The sequence below is a fragment of the Pseudorasbora parva genome, chromosome 21, assembly GCF_024679245.1.
Source record: "Pseudorasbora parva isolate DD20220531a chromosome 21, ASM2467924v1, whole genome shotgun sequence".
Taxonomy (NCBI): domain Eukaryota; kingdom Metazoa; phylum Chordata; class Actinopteri; order Cypriniformes; family Gobionidae; genus Pseudorasbora; species Pseudorasbora parva.
This window is the reverse complement of record NC_090192.1, coordinates 38,700,681-38,719,631: the sequence shown is the minus strand read 5'-3', so window position 1 is coordinate 38,719,631 and position 18,951 is coordinate 38,700,681. Positions and strand designations below refer to the sequence as shown.

The window sequence follows — 18,951 nt, the reverse complement described above, 5'->3', positions numbered from 1 at the left end:
TATATATATGCTGAAAATTCAGCTTTGCATCACAGGAATACTTTTTTTTTTAAGTATATACAAACAGAAAACTATTATTTTAAGTTGTAATAATATTTCACAATATTACTGTTTTTTTCTGTTTTTTTTGATCAAGTAAATGCAGGCTTCATGAACAGAAGAAACTTCTTTCAAAAACATTAAAAATAGTAATGTTTCCATACTTTTGGTCTGTACTGTGTATATAGTTATGACTAATTATTTTTAGACACTTTACATTTATAATTATATGTTTAATTATATGATCTGAACACCACAGCAAACTTAATTTACAGAATAGCCGTTTCATTTCTTGAATATACTTCTTAAAATTAAGAATCTGAAATATGAATGATGACTGTTAGTCTCCATGTTCATGTCAATTACAAGATAAGGATATCATCTTCTCTATCATAGGCAGCAATTGACATAGCCTGATTTACAGAATGTGATGCTGCATGAATGGTGGCCTACATAGTATTTGGAAAAGTTTTTTGATTTCATATAAGGCCTGCCTTTTAAAATAATGAATAGGCTACTTAAGACATTTATTAGGCATGATGTGCTAAATATGATTTGGAGAAATAATACACAAGACTATAGGCTATTGCTGAGCTGTGGCTGTCGGCTACATTTGAATCGCATGACTAATCAACCAATACAGGCAAGGAAATGAGCACAAATTCACGGTATGCTCTAGCTGCCATCAAACGGAGCTCCGGTGGAAGTGAAAGTAACCTCGCGCATCGCCTGTGGACCACTTGGACATAATGAAAGAACACTTAAGCTGTGGAGCTTAATTTTACCACAAAGCTAATGTTTAAACTAGCTTTATTGTGTGCCGTCAGTTTTTTTGGCAGAAAATCTGTGCGTTTCTTAACATTTATAGCCCAGTTGTTTAAAAATCTATGCAATTAACGCCGACAGTTTATTCTAATGGCATAGAGATTGTGTTAACACACTATTAACGTGTTAACTTCGGCAGCCTAAGATATATTCTTACGAACATTGGACTTTCATGAACAGCTTATTGAGTAAAAAATACTCAGAAAACAACGTTCGAATTTGGACAGACTAAAAATTTTCGTCTAATTTACGAACAAAATGTGCAAAATCCGACAAAATGTATACAACCACTATGCATGCATGCTTTTTCACGATGAACACGACCCCCTCTCGGTCCGTAACCACTAGCAATCATCTGACTAGCAAACTCTTTTATCCTTTCTCACCACAATGAACCTATTTAATGTTTACTTAACCAAAGTTTACCACGTTCGTATCATTTTAATGTTCGTAAATTTTGGACAGAAGCCACAAACTTACCCACATTTGTCGAAATCCGTGAAATCCTGTGGTTCTTTCTCCCGTGCAGAACAAGCGGGAACTAGACAATCTTATATCTCACATGAGAACCATTGAGACATTAAAAGATGAAAATTCAGCATCAGAATAAAATGTACGAGCGTTAAGATTTTTGTACAGAAAATCTCTGCCCCTGTTTTATCCCATTTTATTATCAATTTATCATATAGCCATGCATATGATAATTTAACCCTCACAAGATGTTTTTATCATTTTGCTACTCATACTTAGGAAAAATCCAGATGCACTGAATGTCCCACCCTTACATCTGCAATTTCTGGTGACAGAAATAAAAAAAAAAAGTCTCATTACATGATAATGCCAAGGCTTAGTGTGATAAAACTAACTTTATTATTTCTTACATTTATCTTTTAAAAAAAATAGTGGGGAAACAAAGAAAAAATGACAACATCTGGGTATTATTCGATCTATTTAGTTATTGCACCCCTTGTGGACAGAAACTGTGGAATCGCTCATATATATATATATATTCAACCATAAAAACTACATTAATAGATACCACACCAATGTAGTTTGGCGTGCTAATGGTGATTTAATGTGCAATGAGAAAATTAGAAGTTTTTCTTTTTAATTTGGGCAGGTCATAATTTTGTTTTGAGTTGCATGTATTTAAGTTAAACAGTTTCTGTAACATTTAATTTCTTATTTTGATCTGAAATTACAGATCGGATTATGTATAGATAGAAATATATACAACATTTAAGTTTAAAAATATACATTTACTGCCCCTTACAGAAAATGTGGATACAACAAATTCAGTAAGTACTACAACCAAGAAAACAATAGCAGAAAGCACCACCCCTGAGACCACAACAATAGAAAGTACCACAACTGAGAGCACAACTCCTAAAGGCACAACAAACACAGAAAACACCACAGTAACAGAAAGTACAACCACAGGCAAAACTCCTGAAGGTACCACATCTGTGACTACAGCAACAGAAAACACTTCACCCGAGACCACAAATGTGGGTACAACAACAACAGAAAGCACCACAGTAACAGAAATTACAACCACAGGTTCAACTCCTGAAAGCAACACAACGGTGACCACAACAGCAGAAAGCACCACACCCGAGAGCATAGCTGTGGGTACAGAAACCACAGAAAGCCCCACAGTAACAGAAAGTACAACCACAGGCACAACTCCAGAAAGTTCCAAAACTGTGACCACAACAACAGAAAGCACCACACCCGAGACCACAACTGTGGGTACAACAACAACAGAAAGCACTACACTCGAGACCACAACTGTGGGTACAACAATAACAACAACAGAAAGCACCACAGCAACAGAAAGTACAACCACAGGCACAACAATGCCTGAAAGTACCACAACTGTCTCCACAACAATAGAAAGAACCACACCTGAGATCACAACTGTGGGTACAACAACAACAACAACTGAAAGCACCACACCCGAAACCACAACTGTGGGTACAACAACAACAACTGAAAGCACCACACCCGAAACCACAACTGTGGGTACAACAACAACTGAAAGCACCACAGTAACAGAAAGCACCACACCTGATACCACAACTGTGGGTACTAGTACAACAACAGAAAGCACCACAGTAAAAGAAAGTACAACTACAGGCACAACAACTCCTGAAAGTACAACAACTTTGGATACAACAACAACAGAAAGCACCACAGTAACAGAAATTACAACCACAGGCACAACAATGCCTGAAAGTACCACAACTGTCTCCACAACAACAGAAAGCACCACACCCGAGACCACAACTGTGGGTACAACAACTACAGAAAGCACCACAGTAACAGAAAGCACAACCACAGGCACAACTCCTGAAAGTACCACAACTGTAACCATAACAACAGAAAGCACTACACCCGAGACCACAACTGTGGGTACAACAACAACAAAAGAAAGCACCACACCCGAAACCACAACTGTGGGTACAACAACAACTGAAAGCACCACAGTAACAGAACTCACCACACCCGAGACCACAACTGTGGGTACTAGTAAAACAACAGAAAGCACCACAGTAAAAGAAAGTACAACCGCAGGCACAACAATGCCTGAAAGTACAACAACTTTGGATACAACAACAACAACAACAGAAAGCACCACAGTAACAGAAAGTACAACCACAGGCACAATAATGCCTGAAAGTACCACAACTGTGACCACAACAACAGAAAGCACCACACCTGAGACCACAACTGTAGGTTCAACAACAACAGAAAGCACAACAGCAACAGAAAGTACAACTACAGGCACAACAACTCATGGAAGTACCACAACTGCAGAAAGAACCACACCCGAGACTATAATTGTGGGTACAACAACAACAATGACAGAAAGCACCACAGCAACAGAAAGTACAACTACAGGCACAACAACTGCTGAAATTACCACAACTGCAGAAAGCACCACACCTAAGACCACAACTGTGGGTTCAACAACAACAGAAAGCACAACAGCAACAGAAATCAACACACCCGAGACCACAACTGTGGGTTCAACAACAACTGAAAGCACCACAGCAACAGAAAGCACCACACCAGAGACAACAATTGTAAGTACAACAACAACAGAAAGCACCACAGCAACAGAAAGCACCACACCTGAGACCACAACTGTGGGTACAACAACAACAGAAAGCACCACAGTAACAGAAAGTACAACTACAGGCACAACTCCTGAAAGTACCACAACTGTCTCCACAACAACAGAAAGCACCACACCTGAGACCACAACTGTAGGTTCAACAACAACAGAAAGCACAACAGCAACAGAAAGTACAACTACAGGCACAACAACTCATGGAAGTACCACAACTGCAGAAAGAACCACACCCGAGACTATAATTGTGGGTACAACAACAACAATGACAGAAAGCACCACAGTAACAGAAAGTACAACTATAGGCACAACAACTCCTGAAAGTACCACAACTGTCTCCACAACAACAGAAAGCACTACACCCGAGACCACAACTATGGGTACAACAACAACAGGAAGCACCACACCCGAGACCACAACTATGGGTACAACAGCAACAGAAAGCACCACACCCGAGACCACAACTGTGGGTACTACAACAACAGAAAGCACCACAGTAACAGAAAGTACAACCACAGGCACAACAATGTCTGAAAGTACCACAACTGTCTCCACAACAACAGAAAGCTCCACACCCGAGACCACAAACGTGGGTACAACAACAACAGAAAGCACCACAGTAACAGATAGTACAAATACCGGCACAACAACTCCTGAAAGTACAACAACTGTCTCCACAACAACAGAAATCACCACACCCGAGACCACAGCTATGGGTTCAACAACAACCGAAAGCACCACAGCAACACAAAGCACCACACCTGAGATCACAGCTGTGGGTACAACAACAAAAGAAAGCACCACAGTAACAGAAAGTACAACCACGGGCACAACAGTGCCTGAGAGTACCACAACTGTGACCACAACAACAGAAAACACCACACCCCAGACCACAACTGTGGGTTCAACAACAACAGAAAGCACCCCAGCAACAGAAAGCAACACACCCGAGACAACAACTGTGGGTTCAACAACAACAACAACAACAACTGAAAGCACCACAGTATCAGAAAGTACAACTACTCCTGAAAGTACTATAACTTTGGGTACAACAGCCACAGAAAGCACAAAAGTAACAGAAAGTACAACCACAGGCACAACAATGCCTGAAAGTACCACAACTGTCTCCAAAACAACAGAAAGCACCACACCCGAGACCACAACTGTGGGTTCAACAACAACAGAAAGCACAACAGCAACAGAAATCAACACACCCGAGACCACAACTGTGGGTTCAACAACAACTGAAAGCACCACAGCAACAGAAAGCACCACACCAGAGACAACAATTGTGGGTACAACAACAACAGAAAGCACCACAGCAACAGAAAGCACCACACCTGAGACCACAACTGTGGGTACAACAACAACAGAAAGCACCACAGTAACAGAAAGTACAACTAGAGGCACAACTCCTGAAAGTACCACAACTGTCTCCACAACAACAGAAAGCACCACACCTGAGACCACAACTGTAGGTTCAACAACAACAGAAAGCACAACAGCAACAGAAAGTACAACTACAGGCACAACAACTCATGGAAGAACCACAACTGCAGAAAGAACCACACCCGAGACTATAATTGTGGGTACAACAACAACAATGACAGAAAGCACCACAGTAACAGAAAGTACAACTATAGGCACAACAACTCCTGAAAGTACCACAACTGTCTCCACAACAACAGAAAGCACTACACCCGAGACCACAACTATGGGTACAACAACAACAGGAAGCACCACACCCGAGACCACAACTGTGGGTCCAGCAACAACAACAACAACTGAAAGCACAACAGCAACAGAAAGCACCACACCCGAGACCACAACTGTGGGTACTACAACAACAGAAAGCACCACAGTAACAGAAAGTACAACCACAGGCACAACAATGTCTGAAAGTACCAACACTGTCTCCACAACAACAGAAAGCTCCACACCCGAGACCACAAATGTGGGTACAACAACAACAGAAAGCACCACAGTAACAGAAAGTACAACTATAGGCACAACAACTCCTGAAAGTACCACAACTGTCTCCACAACAACAGAAAGCACTACACCCGAGACCACAACTATGGGTACAACAACAACAGGAAGCACCACACCCGAGACCACAACTGTGGGTCCAGCAACAACAACAACAACTGAAAGCACAACAGCAACAGAAAGCACCACACCCGAGACCACAACTGTGGGTACTACAACAACAGAAAGCACCACAGTAACAGAAAGTACAACCACAGGCACAACAATGTCTGAAAGTACCAACACTGTCTCCACAACAACAGAAAGCTCCACACCCGAGACCACAAATGTGGGTACAACAACAACAGAAAGCACCACAGTAACAGAAAGTACAACTATAGGCACAACAACTCCTGAAAGTACCACAACTGTCTCCACAACAACAGAAAGCACTACACCCGAGACCACAACTATGGGTACAACAACAACAGGAAGCACCACACCCGAGACCACAACTGTGGGTCCAGCAACAACAACAACAACTGAAAGCACAACAGCAACAGAAAGCACCACACCCGAGACCACAACTGTGGATACTACAACAACAGAAAGCACCACAGTAACAGAAAGTACAACCACAGGCACAACAATGTCTGAAAGTACCAACACTGTCTCCACAACAACAGAAAGCTCCACACCCGAGACCACAAATGTGGGTACAACAACAGAAAGCACCACAGTAACAGATAGTACAACTACCGGCACAACAACTCCTGAAAGTACCACAACTGTCTCCACAACAACAGAAAGCACCACACCCGAGACCACAGCTGTGGGTTCAACAACAACCGAAAGCACCACAGCAACAGAAAGTACAACCACGGGCACAACAGTGCCTGAGAGTACCACAACTGTGACCACAACAACAGAAAACACCACACCCCAGACCACAACTGTGGGTTCAACAACAACAGAAAGCACCCCAGCAACAGAAAGCAACACACCCGAGACCACAACTGTGGGTTCAACAGCAACAGAAAGCACCACAGCAACAGAAAGCACCACACCTGAGACCACAAATGTGGGTACAACAACAACAGAAACCACCACACCCGAGATCACAACTGTGGGTACAACAACAACATTTGAAAGCGCCAAAGTAACAGAAAGCACCACACCCGAGACCACAACTGTGGGTACAACAACAACGGAAAGCACCACAGCAACAGAAAGTACAACCACAGGCACAACTCCTGAAAGTACCACAACTGTAACCACAACAACAGAAAACACCACATCTGAGGGCACAACAACAACAGAAAGCACCACAGCAACAGAAAGCACCACACCTGAAAGCATAGCTGTGGGTACAGCAACCAGAGAAAGCACCACAGTAACAGAAAGTACAAACACAGGCGCAACAATGCCTGAAAGTACCACAATTGTGACCACAGCAACAGAAAGCACCACACCTGAGACCAGAACCGTTGGTACAACAACAACAACTGAAAGCACAACAGAAAGCACCACACCAGAGACCACAACTGTGGGTACAACAACAACAGAAAGCACCACAGTAACAGAAAGTACAACTACAGGAACAACAACTCCTGAAAGTACCACAACTGTGGGTACAACAACAGAAAGCACCACACCCGAGACCACAACTGTGGGTACAACAACTACAGGAAGCACCACACCCGAGACCACCACTGTGGGTACAACAACAACTGAAAGCACAAAAGAAAGCACCACACCAGAGACCACATCTGTGGGTACAACGACAACAGAAAGCACCACAGTAACAGAAAGTACAACCACAGGCACAACAACTCCTGAAAGTACCACAACTGTCTCCACAACAGCAGAAAGCACCACACCCGAGACCACAACTGTGGGTACAACAACAACTGAAAGCACCACAACAACAGAAATCACCACACCCGAGACCACAACTGTGGTTTCAACAACAACAGAAAGCACCACAGTAACAGAAAGTACAACTATAGGCACAACAACTCCTGAAAGTACCACAACTGTCTCCACAACAACAGAAAGCACTACACCCGAGACCACAACTATGGGTCCAGCAACAACAACAACAACTGAAAGCACAACAGCAACAGAAAGCACCACACCCGAGACCACAACTGTGGATACTACAACAACAGAAAGCACCACAGTAACAGAAAGTACAACCACAGGCACAACAATGTCTGAAAGTACCAACACTGTCTCCACAACAACAGAAAGCTCCACACCCGAGACCACAAATGTGGGTACAACAACAGAAAGCACCACAGTAACAGAAAGTACAACCACAGGCACAACAACTCCTGAAAGTACCACAACTGTCTCCACAACAGCAGAAAGCACCACACCCGAGACCACAACTGTGGGTACAACAACAACTGAAAGCACCACAACAACAGAAATCACCACACCCGAGACCACAACTGTGGTTTCAACAACAACAGAAAGCACCACAGTAACAGAAATTACAACCATAGACACAACTCCTGAAAGTACCACAACTGTTACCACAACAAGCACCACACCCGAGACCACAACTGTGGGTCCAACAACAACTGAAAGCACCATAACAACAGAAAGCACCACAGTAACAGAAAGTACAACCATAGCCACAACAATGCCTGAAAGTACCACAACTGTCTCCACAACAACAGAAAGCACCACACCCGAGACCACAACTGTGGGTACAACAACAACAGAAAGCACCACAGTAACAGAAAGTACAACCACAGGCACAACAGTTCCTGAAAGTACCACAACTGTGACCACAACAACAGAAAGCACCACACCTGAGACCACAACTGTGGGTTCAACAACAACAGAAAGCACCACACCCGAGACCACAACTGTGGATACAACAACAACAGAAAGCACCACAACAACAGAAAGTACAACTACAGGGACAACTCCTGAAAGTACCACAACTGTCTCCACAACAATAGAAAGCACCACACCAGAGACAACAACTGTGGGTACAACAACAACAGAAAGCACCACAGCAACAGAAGGTACAACCACAGGCACAACTCCTGAAAGTACCACAACTGTGACAACAACAACAGAAATCACCACACCCGAGACCACACTTGTAGGTACAACAACAACAACAGAAAAAACAACTACAGGCACAACAACTCCTGAAAGTACCATAACTGCAGAAAGCACCACACCTGAGACCACAAATGTGGGTACAACAACAACAGAAAGCACCACAGCAACTGAAAGCACCACAGTAACAGAAAGTACAACTACAGGCACAACAACTCCTGAAAGTACCACAACTGTCTCCACAACAGCAGAAAGCACCACACCCGAGACCACAACTGTGGGTACAACAACAACTGAAAGCACCACAACAACAGAAAGTACAACCACAGACACAACTCCTGAAAGTACCACAATTGTTGCCACAACAACAGAAAGCACCACACCAGAGACCACAACTGCGAGTACAACAACAACTGAAAGCACCACAACAACAGAAAGCACCACAGTAACAGAAAGTACAACCACAGGCACAACAATGCCTGAAAGTACCACAACTGTCTCCACAACAACAGAAAGCACCACAGCAACAGAAAGCACCACACCCGAGACCACCACTGTGGGTACAACAACAACTGAAAGCACCACAGCAACAGAAAGCACCACACCCGAGACCAGCAATGTGGGTACAACAACAACTGAAAGCTTAACAACAACAGAAAGCACCACACCAGAGACAACAACTGTGGGTGCAACAACAACAGAAAGCACCACAGCAACAGAAAGCACCACACCTGAGACCACAACTGAGGGTACAACAACAACAGAAAGCACCACAGCAACAGAAAGTACAACTACAGGCACAACTCCTGAAAGTACCACAACTCTGACCACAACAACAGAAAGCACCACACCAGAGACATCAACTGTGGGTACAACAACAACAGAAAGCACCACAGCAACAGAAAGCACCACACCCAAGACCACAACTGTGGGTTCAACAACAACAGAAAGCACCACAGCAACAGTAAGCACCACACCCGAGACCACAACTGTCGGTATAACAGTAACAGAAAGCACCACAGCAACAGAAAGTACAACCACAGGCACAACTCCTGAAAGTACTACAACTGTGACAACAACAACAACAACAGAAAGCACCACACCCGAGACCACAATTGTGGGTACAACAACAACAGGAAGTACAACTACAGGCACAACAACTCCTGAAAGTACCACAACTGCAGAAAGCACCACACCTGAGACAACAACTGTGGGTACAACAACAACAGAAAGCACAACAGCAACAGAAAGTACAACTACAGGCACAACAACTCCTGAAAGTACCACAACTGTCTACACAACAGCAGAAAGCACCACACCCGAGACCACAACTGTGGGTACAACAACAACTGAAAGCACCACAACAACAGAAGGCACCACACTCGAGACCACAACTGTGGGTTCAACAACAACAGAAAGCACCACAGTAACAGAAAGTACAACCACAGACACAACCCCTGAAAGTACCACAATTGTTGCCACAACAAAAGAAAGCACCACACCAGAGACCACAACTGCGAATACAACAACAACTGAAAGCACCACAACAACAGAAAGCACCACAGTAACAGAAAGTACAACCACAGGCACAACAATGCCTGAAAGTACCACAACTGTCTCCACAACAACAGAAAGCACCACAGCAACAGAAAGCACCACACCCGAGACCACCACTGTGGGTACAACAACAACTGAAAGCACCACAGCAACAGAAAGCACCACACCAGAGACCACAACTGTGGGTACAACAACAACAGAAAGCACCACAGCAACAGAAAGCACCACACCCGAGACCACCACTGTGGGTACAACAACAGCTGAAAGCTTCACAACAACAGAAAGCACCACACCAGAGACAACAACTGTGGGTACAACAACAACAGAAAGCACCACAGCAACAGAAAGCACCACACCCGAGACCACAACTGTGGGTACTACAACAACAGAAAGCACCACAGTAACAGAAATTACAACCACAAGCACAACTCCTGAAAGTACCACAACTCTGACCACAACAACAGAAAGCACCACACCGGAGACTACAACTGTGGGTTCAACAACAACAGAAAGCACCACAGCAACAGAGAGCACCACACCTGAGACCACAACCGTGGGTTCAACAACAACAGAAAGCACCACAACTGAGACCAAAACTGTGGGTACAACAACAACAGAAAGCACCACAGCAACAGAAAGTACAACTACAGGCACAACTCCTGAAAGTACCACAACTGTCTCCACAACAACAGAAAGCACCACACCCGAGACCACAACTGTGGGTACAACAACAACAGAAAGCACCACAGCAACAGAAGGTACAACCACAGGCACAACTCCTGAAAGTACCACAACTGTGACAAGTACAACAGAAAGCACCACACCCGAGACCACAACTGCGGGTACAACAACAACTGAAAGCACCACAACAACAGAAAGCACAACAGTAACAGAAAGTACAACCACAGGCACAACAATGCCTGAAAGTACCACAACTGTCTCCACAACAACAGAAAGCACCACACCTGAGACCACCACTGTGGGTACAACAACAACAGAAAGCACCACACCTGAGACCACCACTGTGGGTACAACAACAACAGAAAGCACCACAGTAACAGAAAGCACCACACCTGAGACCACAACTGTGGGTACAACAACAACAGAAAGCAACACAGCAACAGAAAGTACCACACCTGAGACCACAATTGTGGGCACAACAACTGAAAGCTTCACAACAACAGAAAGCACCACACCAGAGACCACAACTGTGGGAACAACAACAACAGAAAGCACCACACTAACAGAAAGTACAACCACAGGCACAACAATGCCTGAAAGTACCACAACTGTCTCCACAACAACAGAAAGCACCACAGCAACAGAAAGCACCACACCCGAGACCACAACTGCGGGTACAACAACAACTGAAAGCACCACAACAACAGAAAGCACAACAGTAACAGAAAGTACAACCACAGGCACAACAATGCCTGAAAGTACCACAACTGTCTCCACAACAACAGAAAGCACCACACCTGAGACCACCACTGTGGGTACAACAACAACAGAAAGCACCACACCTGAGACCACCACTGTGGGTACAACAACAACAGAAAGCACCACAGTAACAGAAAGCACCACAACTGTGGGTACAACAACAACAGAAAGTACCACAGCAACAGAAAGCACCACACCTGAGACCACAATTGTGGGCACAACAACTGAAAGCTTCACAACAACAGAAAGCACCACACCAGAGACCACAACTGTGGGAACAACAACAACAGAAAGCACCACAGTAACAGAAAGTACAACCACAGGCACAACAATGCCTGAAAGTACCACAACTGTCTCCACAACAACAGAAAGCACTACAGCAACAGAAAGCACCACACCCGAGACCACCAGTGTGGGTCCAACAACAACTGAAAGCACCACAGCAACAGAAAGCACCACACCAGAGACCACAACTGTGGGTCCAACAACAACTGAAAGCACCACAGCAACAGAAAGCACCACACCAGAGACCACAACTGTGGGTACAACAACAACAGAAAGCACCACAGCAACAGAAAGTACAACTACAGGCACAACTCCTGAAAGTACCACAACTGTCTCCACAACAACAGAAAGCACCACACCCGAGACCACAACTGTGGGTACAACAACAACAGAAAGCACCACAGCAACAGAAGGTACAACCACAAGCACAACTCCTGAAAGTACCACAACTGTGACAACTACAACAGAAAGCACCACACCCGAGACCAAAATTGTGGGTACAACAACAACAGAAAGTACAACTACAGGCACAACAACTCCTGAAAGTACCACAATTGTTGAGACAACAACAGAAAGCACCACATCAGAGACCACAACTGCGGGTACAACAACAACTGAAAGCACCACAACAACAGAAAGCACAACAGTAACAGAAAGTACAACCACAGGCACAACAATGCCTGAAAGTACCACAACTGTCTCCACAACAACAGAAAGCACCACAGCAACAGAAAGCACCACACCTGAGACCACCACTGTGGGTACAACAACAACAGAAAGCACCACACCTGAGACCACCACTGTGGGTACAACAACAACAGAAAGCACCACAGTAACAGAAAGCACCACACCTGAGACCACAACTGTGGGTACAACAACAACAGGAAGCACGACAGCAACAGAAAGCACCACACCTGAGACCACAATTGTGGGCACAACAACTGAAAGCTTCACAACAACAGAAAGCACCACACCAGAGACCACAACTGTGGGAACAACAACAACAGAAAGCACCACAGTAACAGAATCTACAACCACAAGCACAACTCCTGAAAGTACCACAACTCTGACCACAACAACAGAAAGCACCACAATAACAGAAAGTACAATGACAGGCACAACTCCTGAAAGTACCACAACTGTGACAACAACAACGACAGAAAGCACCACACCCGAGACAATAATTGTGGGTACAACAACAACAGAAAGTACAACTGCAGGCACTACAACTCCTGAAAGTACCACAACTGCGGAAAGCACCACACCTGAGACCATAACTGTGGGTACAACAACAACAGAAAGCACCACAGCAACAGAAAGTACAACTACAGGCACAAAAACTCCTGAAAGTACCACAACTGCAGAAAGCACCACACCTGAGACCACAACTGTGGGTACAACAACAACAGAAAGCACCACAGTAACAGAAAGTACAACCACTGGCACAACATCTCCGGAAAGCACCACAACTGAGACCACAACACCGAGCACCACAACTGAGACCACAACAATAGAAAGCACAACAACAGGCACAACAACTCCAGAAAGCACCACAACTGAGAAAACAACTGCAGAAAGCATCACACCTGAGACCACAACACTGAGCACCACAACTGAGACCACAACACCAAGCACCACAACTGAGACCACAACGATAGAAAGTACAACAACAGCCACAACAACTCCAGAAAGCACCACAACTGAGACCACAACACCGAGCACCACAACTGAGACCACAACGATAGAAAGTATAACAACAGGCACAACAACTCCAGAAAGTACCACAACAGAGACCACAACTGCAGAAAGCACCACAACTGAGGCCACAACACCGAGCACCAAAACTGAGACCACAACGATAGAAAGTACAACAACAGCCACTTCAACTCCAGAAAGTACCACAACTGAGACCACAACAGCAGAAAGGACCACAACTGAGACCACAACAATAGAAAGTACAACAAGCACAACAACTCCAGAAAGTACCACAACTGAGACCACAACACCAAGCACCACAACTGAGACCACAATGATAGAAAGTACAACAACAGCCACAACAACTCCAGAAAGTACCACAACTGAGACCACAACAGCAGAAAGCACCACAACTGAGGCCACAACACCGAGCACTACAACTGAGACCACAACGATAGAAAGTACAACAACAGGCACAACAACTACAGAAATTACCACAACACCAAGCACCACAACTGAGACAACAACAGCAGAAAGCACCACAACCGAGACCACAACAGAAGAAAGTACCACAACTGAGACCACAACATCAAGCACCACAACTGACACCACAACGACAGAAAGTACAACAACAGCCACAACAACTCCAGAAAGTACCACAACTGAGACCACAACAGCAGAAAGCACCACAACTGAGACCACAACAATAGACAGTACAACAACAGGCACAACAACTCCAGAAAGTACCACAATTGAGACCACAACTGCAGAAAGCACCACAACTGAGGCCACAACACCGAGCATCACAACTGAGACCACAACGATTGAAAGTACAACAACAGGCACAACAACTCCAGAAAGTACCACAATTGAGACCACAACTGCAGAAAGCACCACAACCGAGACCACAACAGCAGAAAGCACCACAACTGAGACCACAACACCGAGCACCACAACTGAGACCACAACACCAGAAAGTACAACAACAGCCACAACAACTGCAGAAAGTACCACAACTGAGACCACAACAGCAGAAAGCACCACAACTGAGACCACAACTGCAGTAAGCACCACAACTGAGACCACAACAGCAGAAAGCACCACAACTGAGACCACAACACCAGAAAGTACCACAACTGAGACCACAACGATAGAAAGTACAACAACAGGCACAACAACTCCAGAAAGAACCACAACTGAGACCACAACACCAAGCACCACAACTGAGACCACAATGATAGAAAGTACAACAACAGCCACAACAACTCCAGAAAGTACCACAACTGAGACCACAACAATAGAAAGTACAACAACAGGCACAACAACTCCAGAAAGTACCACAACTGAGACCACAACAATTGAAAGTACAACAACAGGCACAACAACTCCAGAAAGTACCACAACAATAGAAAGTACAACAACAGGCACAACAACTCCAGAAAGCACCACAACTGAGACCACAGCGCCAAGCACCACAGCTGAGACCACAATGATAGAAAGTACAACAACAGGCACAACAACTCCAGAAAGCACCACAACTGAGACCACAACAATAGAAAGTACAACAACAGGCACAACAACTCCAGAAAGCACCACAACAGCAGAGAGCACCACAACTGAGACCACAACAATAGAAAGTACGACAACAGGCACAACAACTCCAGAAAGTACCACAACTGAGGCCACAACACCTAGCACCACAACTGAGACCACAACAATAGAAAGTACGACAACAGGCACAACAACTCCAGAAAGTACCACAACTGAGACCACAACAGCAGAAAGCACCACAGCTGAGACCACAACAGCAGAAAGCACCACAACTGAGACCACAACAATTGAAAGTACAACAACAGCCACAACAACTCCAGAAAGTACCCCAACTGAGACCACAACAATTGAAAGTACAACAACAGGCACAACAACTCCAGAAAGTACCACAACTGAGACCACAACACCAAGCACCACAACTGAGACCACAACAGCAGAAAGCACCACAACTGAGACGACAACAATTGAAAGTACAACAACAGCCACAACAACTCCAGAAAGTACCACAACTGAGACCACAACAATTGAAAGTACAACAACAGGCACAACAACTCCAGAAAGCACCACAACTGAGACCACAACAATAGAAAGTACAACAACAGGCACAACAACTCCAGAAAGTACCACAACTGAGACCACAACACCAAGCACCACAACTGAGACAACAACAGCAGAAAGCACCACAACTGAGACCACAACAATAGAAAGTACAACAACTCCAGAAAGCACCACAACTGAGACCACAACACCAAGCACCACAACTGAGACAACAACAATAGAAAGTACAACAACAGGCACAACAACTCCAGAAAGTACCACAACTGAGACCACAACAATTGAAAGTACAACAACAGGCACAACAACTCCAGAAAGTACCACAACTGAGACCACAACAATTGAAAGTACAACAACAGGCACAACAACTCCAGAAAGTACCACAACTGAGACCACAACAATAGAAAGTACAACAACAGCCACAACAACTCCAGAAAGCACCACAACTGAGACCACAACACCAAGCACCACAACTGAGACCACAACAATAGAAAGTACAACAACAACAGGCACAACAACTCCAGAAAGCACCACAACTGAGACCACAACAGCAGAAAGCACCACAACTGAGACCACAACAATAGAAAGTACAACAACTGGCACAACAACTCCAGAAAGCACCACAACTGAGACCACAACACCGAGCACCACAACTGAAACCACAACAATAGAAAGTACGACAACAGGCACAACAACTCCAGAAAGCACCACAACTGAGACCACAACACCAAGCACCACAACTGAGACCACAACAGCTGAAAGCACCACAACTGAGACCACAACAATAGAAAGTACAACAACAGGCACAACAACTCCAGAAAGTACCACGACTGAGACCACAACACCAAGCACCACAACTGAGACCACAACGATAGAAAGTACAACAACTCCAGAAAGCACCACAACTGAGACCACAACACCTAGCATCACAACTGAGACCACAACGATAGAAAGTACAACAACAGCCACAACAACTCTAGAAAGCACCACAACTGAGACCACAACACCAAGCACCACAACTGAGACAACAACAGCAGAAAGCACCACAACTGAGACAACAACAATAGAAAATACTACAACAGGCACAACAACTCCAGAAAGTACCACAACAGCAGAAAGCACCACAACTGAGACCACAACAATAGAAAGTACAACAACTCCAGAAAGCACCACAACTGAGACCACAACAATAGAAAGTACAACAACTCCAGAAAGCACCACAACTGAGACCACAACACCAAGCATCACAACTGAGACCACAACGATAGAAAGTACAACAACAGCCACAACAACTCCAGAAAGCACCACAACTGAAACCACAACAATAGAAAGTACAACAACAGCCACAACAACTCCAGAAAGCACCACAACTGAGACCACAACAATAGAAAGTACAACAACAGGCACAACAACTCCAGAAAGCACCACAACTGAGACCACAACACCAAGCACCACAACTGAGACAACAACAGCCGAAATCACCACAACTGAGACCACAACAATAGAAATTACAACAACTCCAGAAAGCACCACAACTGAGACCACAACAATTGAAAGTACAACAACAGGCACAACAACTCTAGAAAGTACCACAACTGAGACCACAACAATTGAAAGTACAACAACTCCAGAAAGCACCACAACTGAGACCACAACAATTGAAAGTACAACAACAGGCACAACAACTCCAGAAAGTACCACAACTGAGACCACAACAATTGAAAGTACAACAACAGGCACAACAACTCCAGAAAGTACCACAACTGAGACCACAACAATAGAAAGTACAACAACTCCAGAAAGCACCACAACTGAGACCACAACAATAGAAAGTACAACAACAGCCACAACAACTCCAGAAAGCACCACAACTGAGACCACAACACCAAGCACCACAACTGAGACCACAACAATAGAAAGTACAACAACAACAGGCACAACAACTCCAGAAAGCACCACAACTGAGACCACAACAGCAGAAAGCACCACAACTGAGACCACAACAATAGAAAGTACAACAACTGGCACAACAACTCCAGAAAGTACCACAACTGAGACCACAACAATAGAAAGTACAACAACTCCAGAAAGCACCACAACTGAGACCACAACACCAAGCATCACAACTGAGACCACAACGATAGAAAGTACAACAACTACAGAAAGCACCACAACTGAGACCACAACACCAAGCATCACAACTGAGACCACAACAATAGAAAGTACAACAACAGCCACAACAACTCCAGAAAGCACCACAACTGGGACCACAACAATAGAAAGTACAACAACAGGCACAACAACTCCAGAAAGCACCACAACTGAGACCACAACACCAAGCACCACAACTGAGACAACAACAGCAGAAAGCACCACAGCTGAGACAACAACAGCAGAAAGCACCACAACTGAGACCACAACAATAGAAAGTACAACAGCCGCCACAACAACTCCAGAAAGTACCACAACTGAGACCACAACACCAAGCACCACAATTGAGACCACAACGATAGAAAGTACAACAACTCCAGAAAGCACCACAACTGAGACAACAACAGCAGAAAGCACCACAACTGAGACCACAACACCAAGCACCACAACTGAGACCACAACACCAAGCACCACAACTGAGATCACAACAATAGAAAGTACAACAACAGGCACAACAACTCCAGAAAGCACCACAACTGAGACCACAACACCAAGCACCACAACTGAGACAACAACAGCAGAAAGCACCACAACTGAGACCACAACAATAGAAAGTACAACAACTCCAGAAAGCACCACAACTGAGACCACAACACCAAGCACCACAA

At 44.6% G+C, this 18,951-nt stretch overlaps 1 protein-coding gene and 1 long non-coding RNA gene across 2 annotated transcripts in view; one reads left to right on the top strand and one right to left on the bottom strand.

Moving 5' to 3' along the window:
• The window catches only part of LOC137055869 (uncharacterized), a 70,840-nt gene that overhangs the window by 21,092 nt on the left and 30,797 nt on the right, over positions 1–18,951 (bottom strand). The gene's annotated exons all lie outside the window — the stretch shown is intronic.
• On the top strand, positions 691–18,932 carry LOC137056502 (serine-rich adhesin for platelets-like; the record flags this gene model as incomplete). The annotated part of the gene is made up of 6 exons (XM_067430622.1): positions 691–751; positions 2,140–14,286; positions 14,398–14,939; positions 15,975–16,736; positions 17,568–17,688; positions 18,442–18,932. Coding segments are annotated over exons 1-6 (14,124 nt in total), but the record flags the coding sequence as incomplete, so codon positions are not given.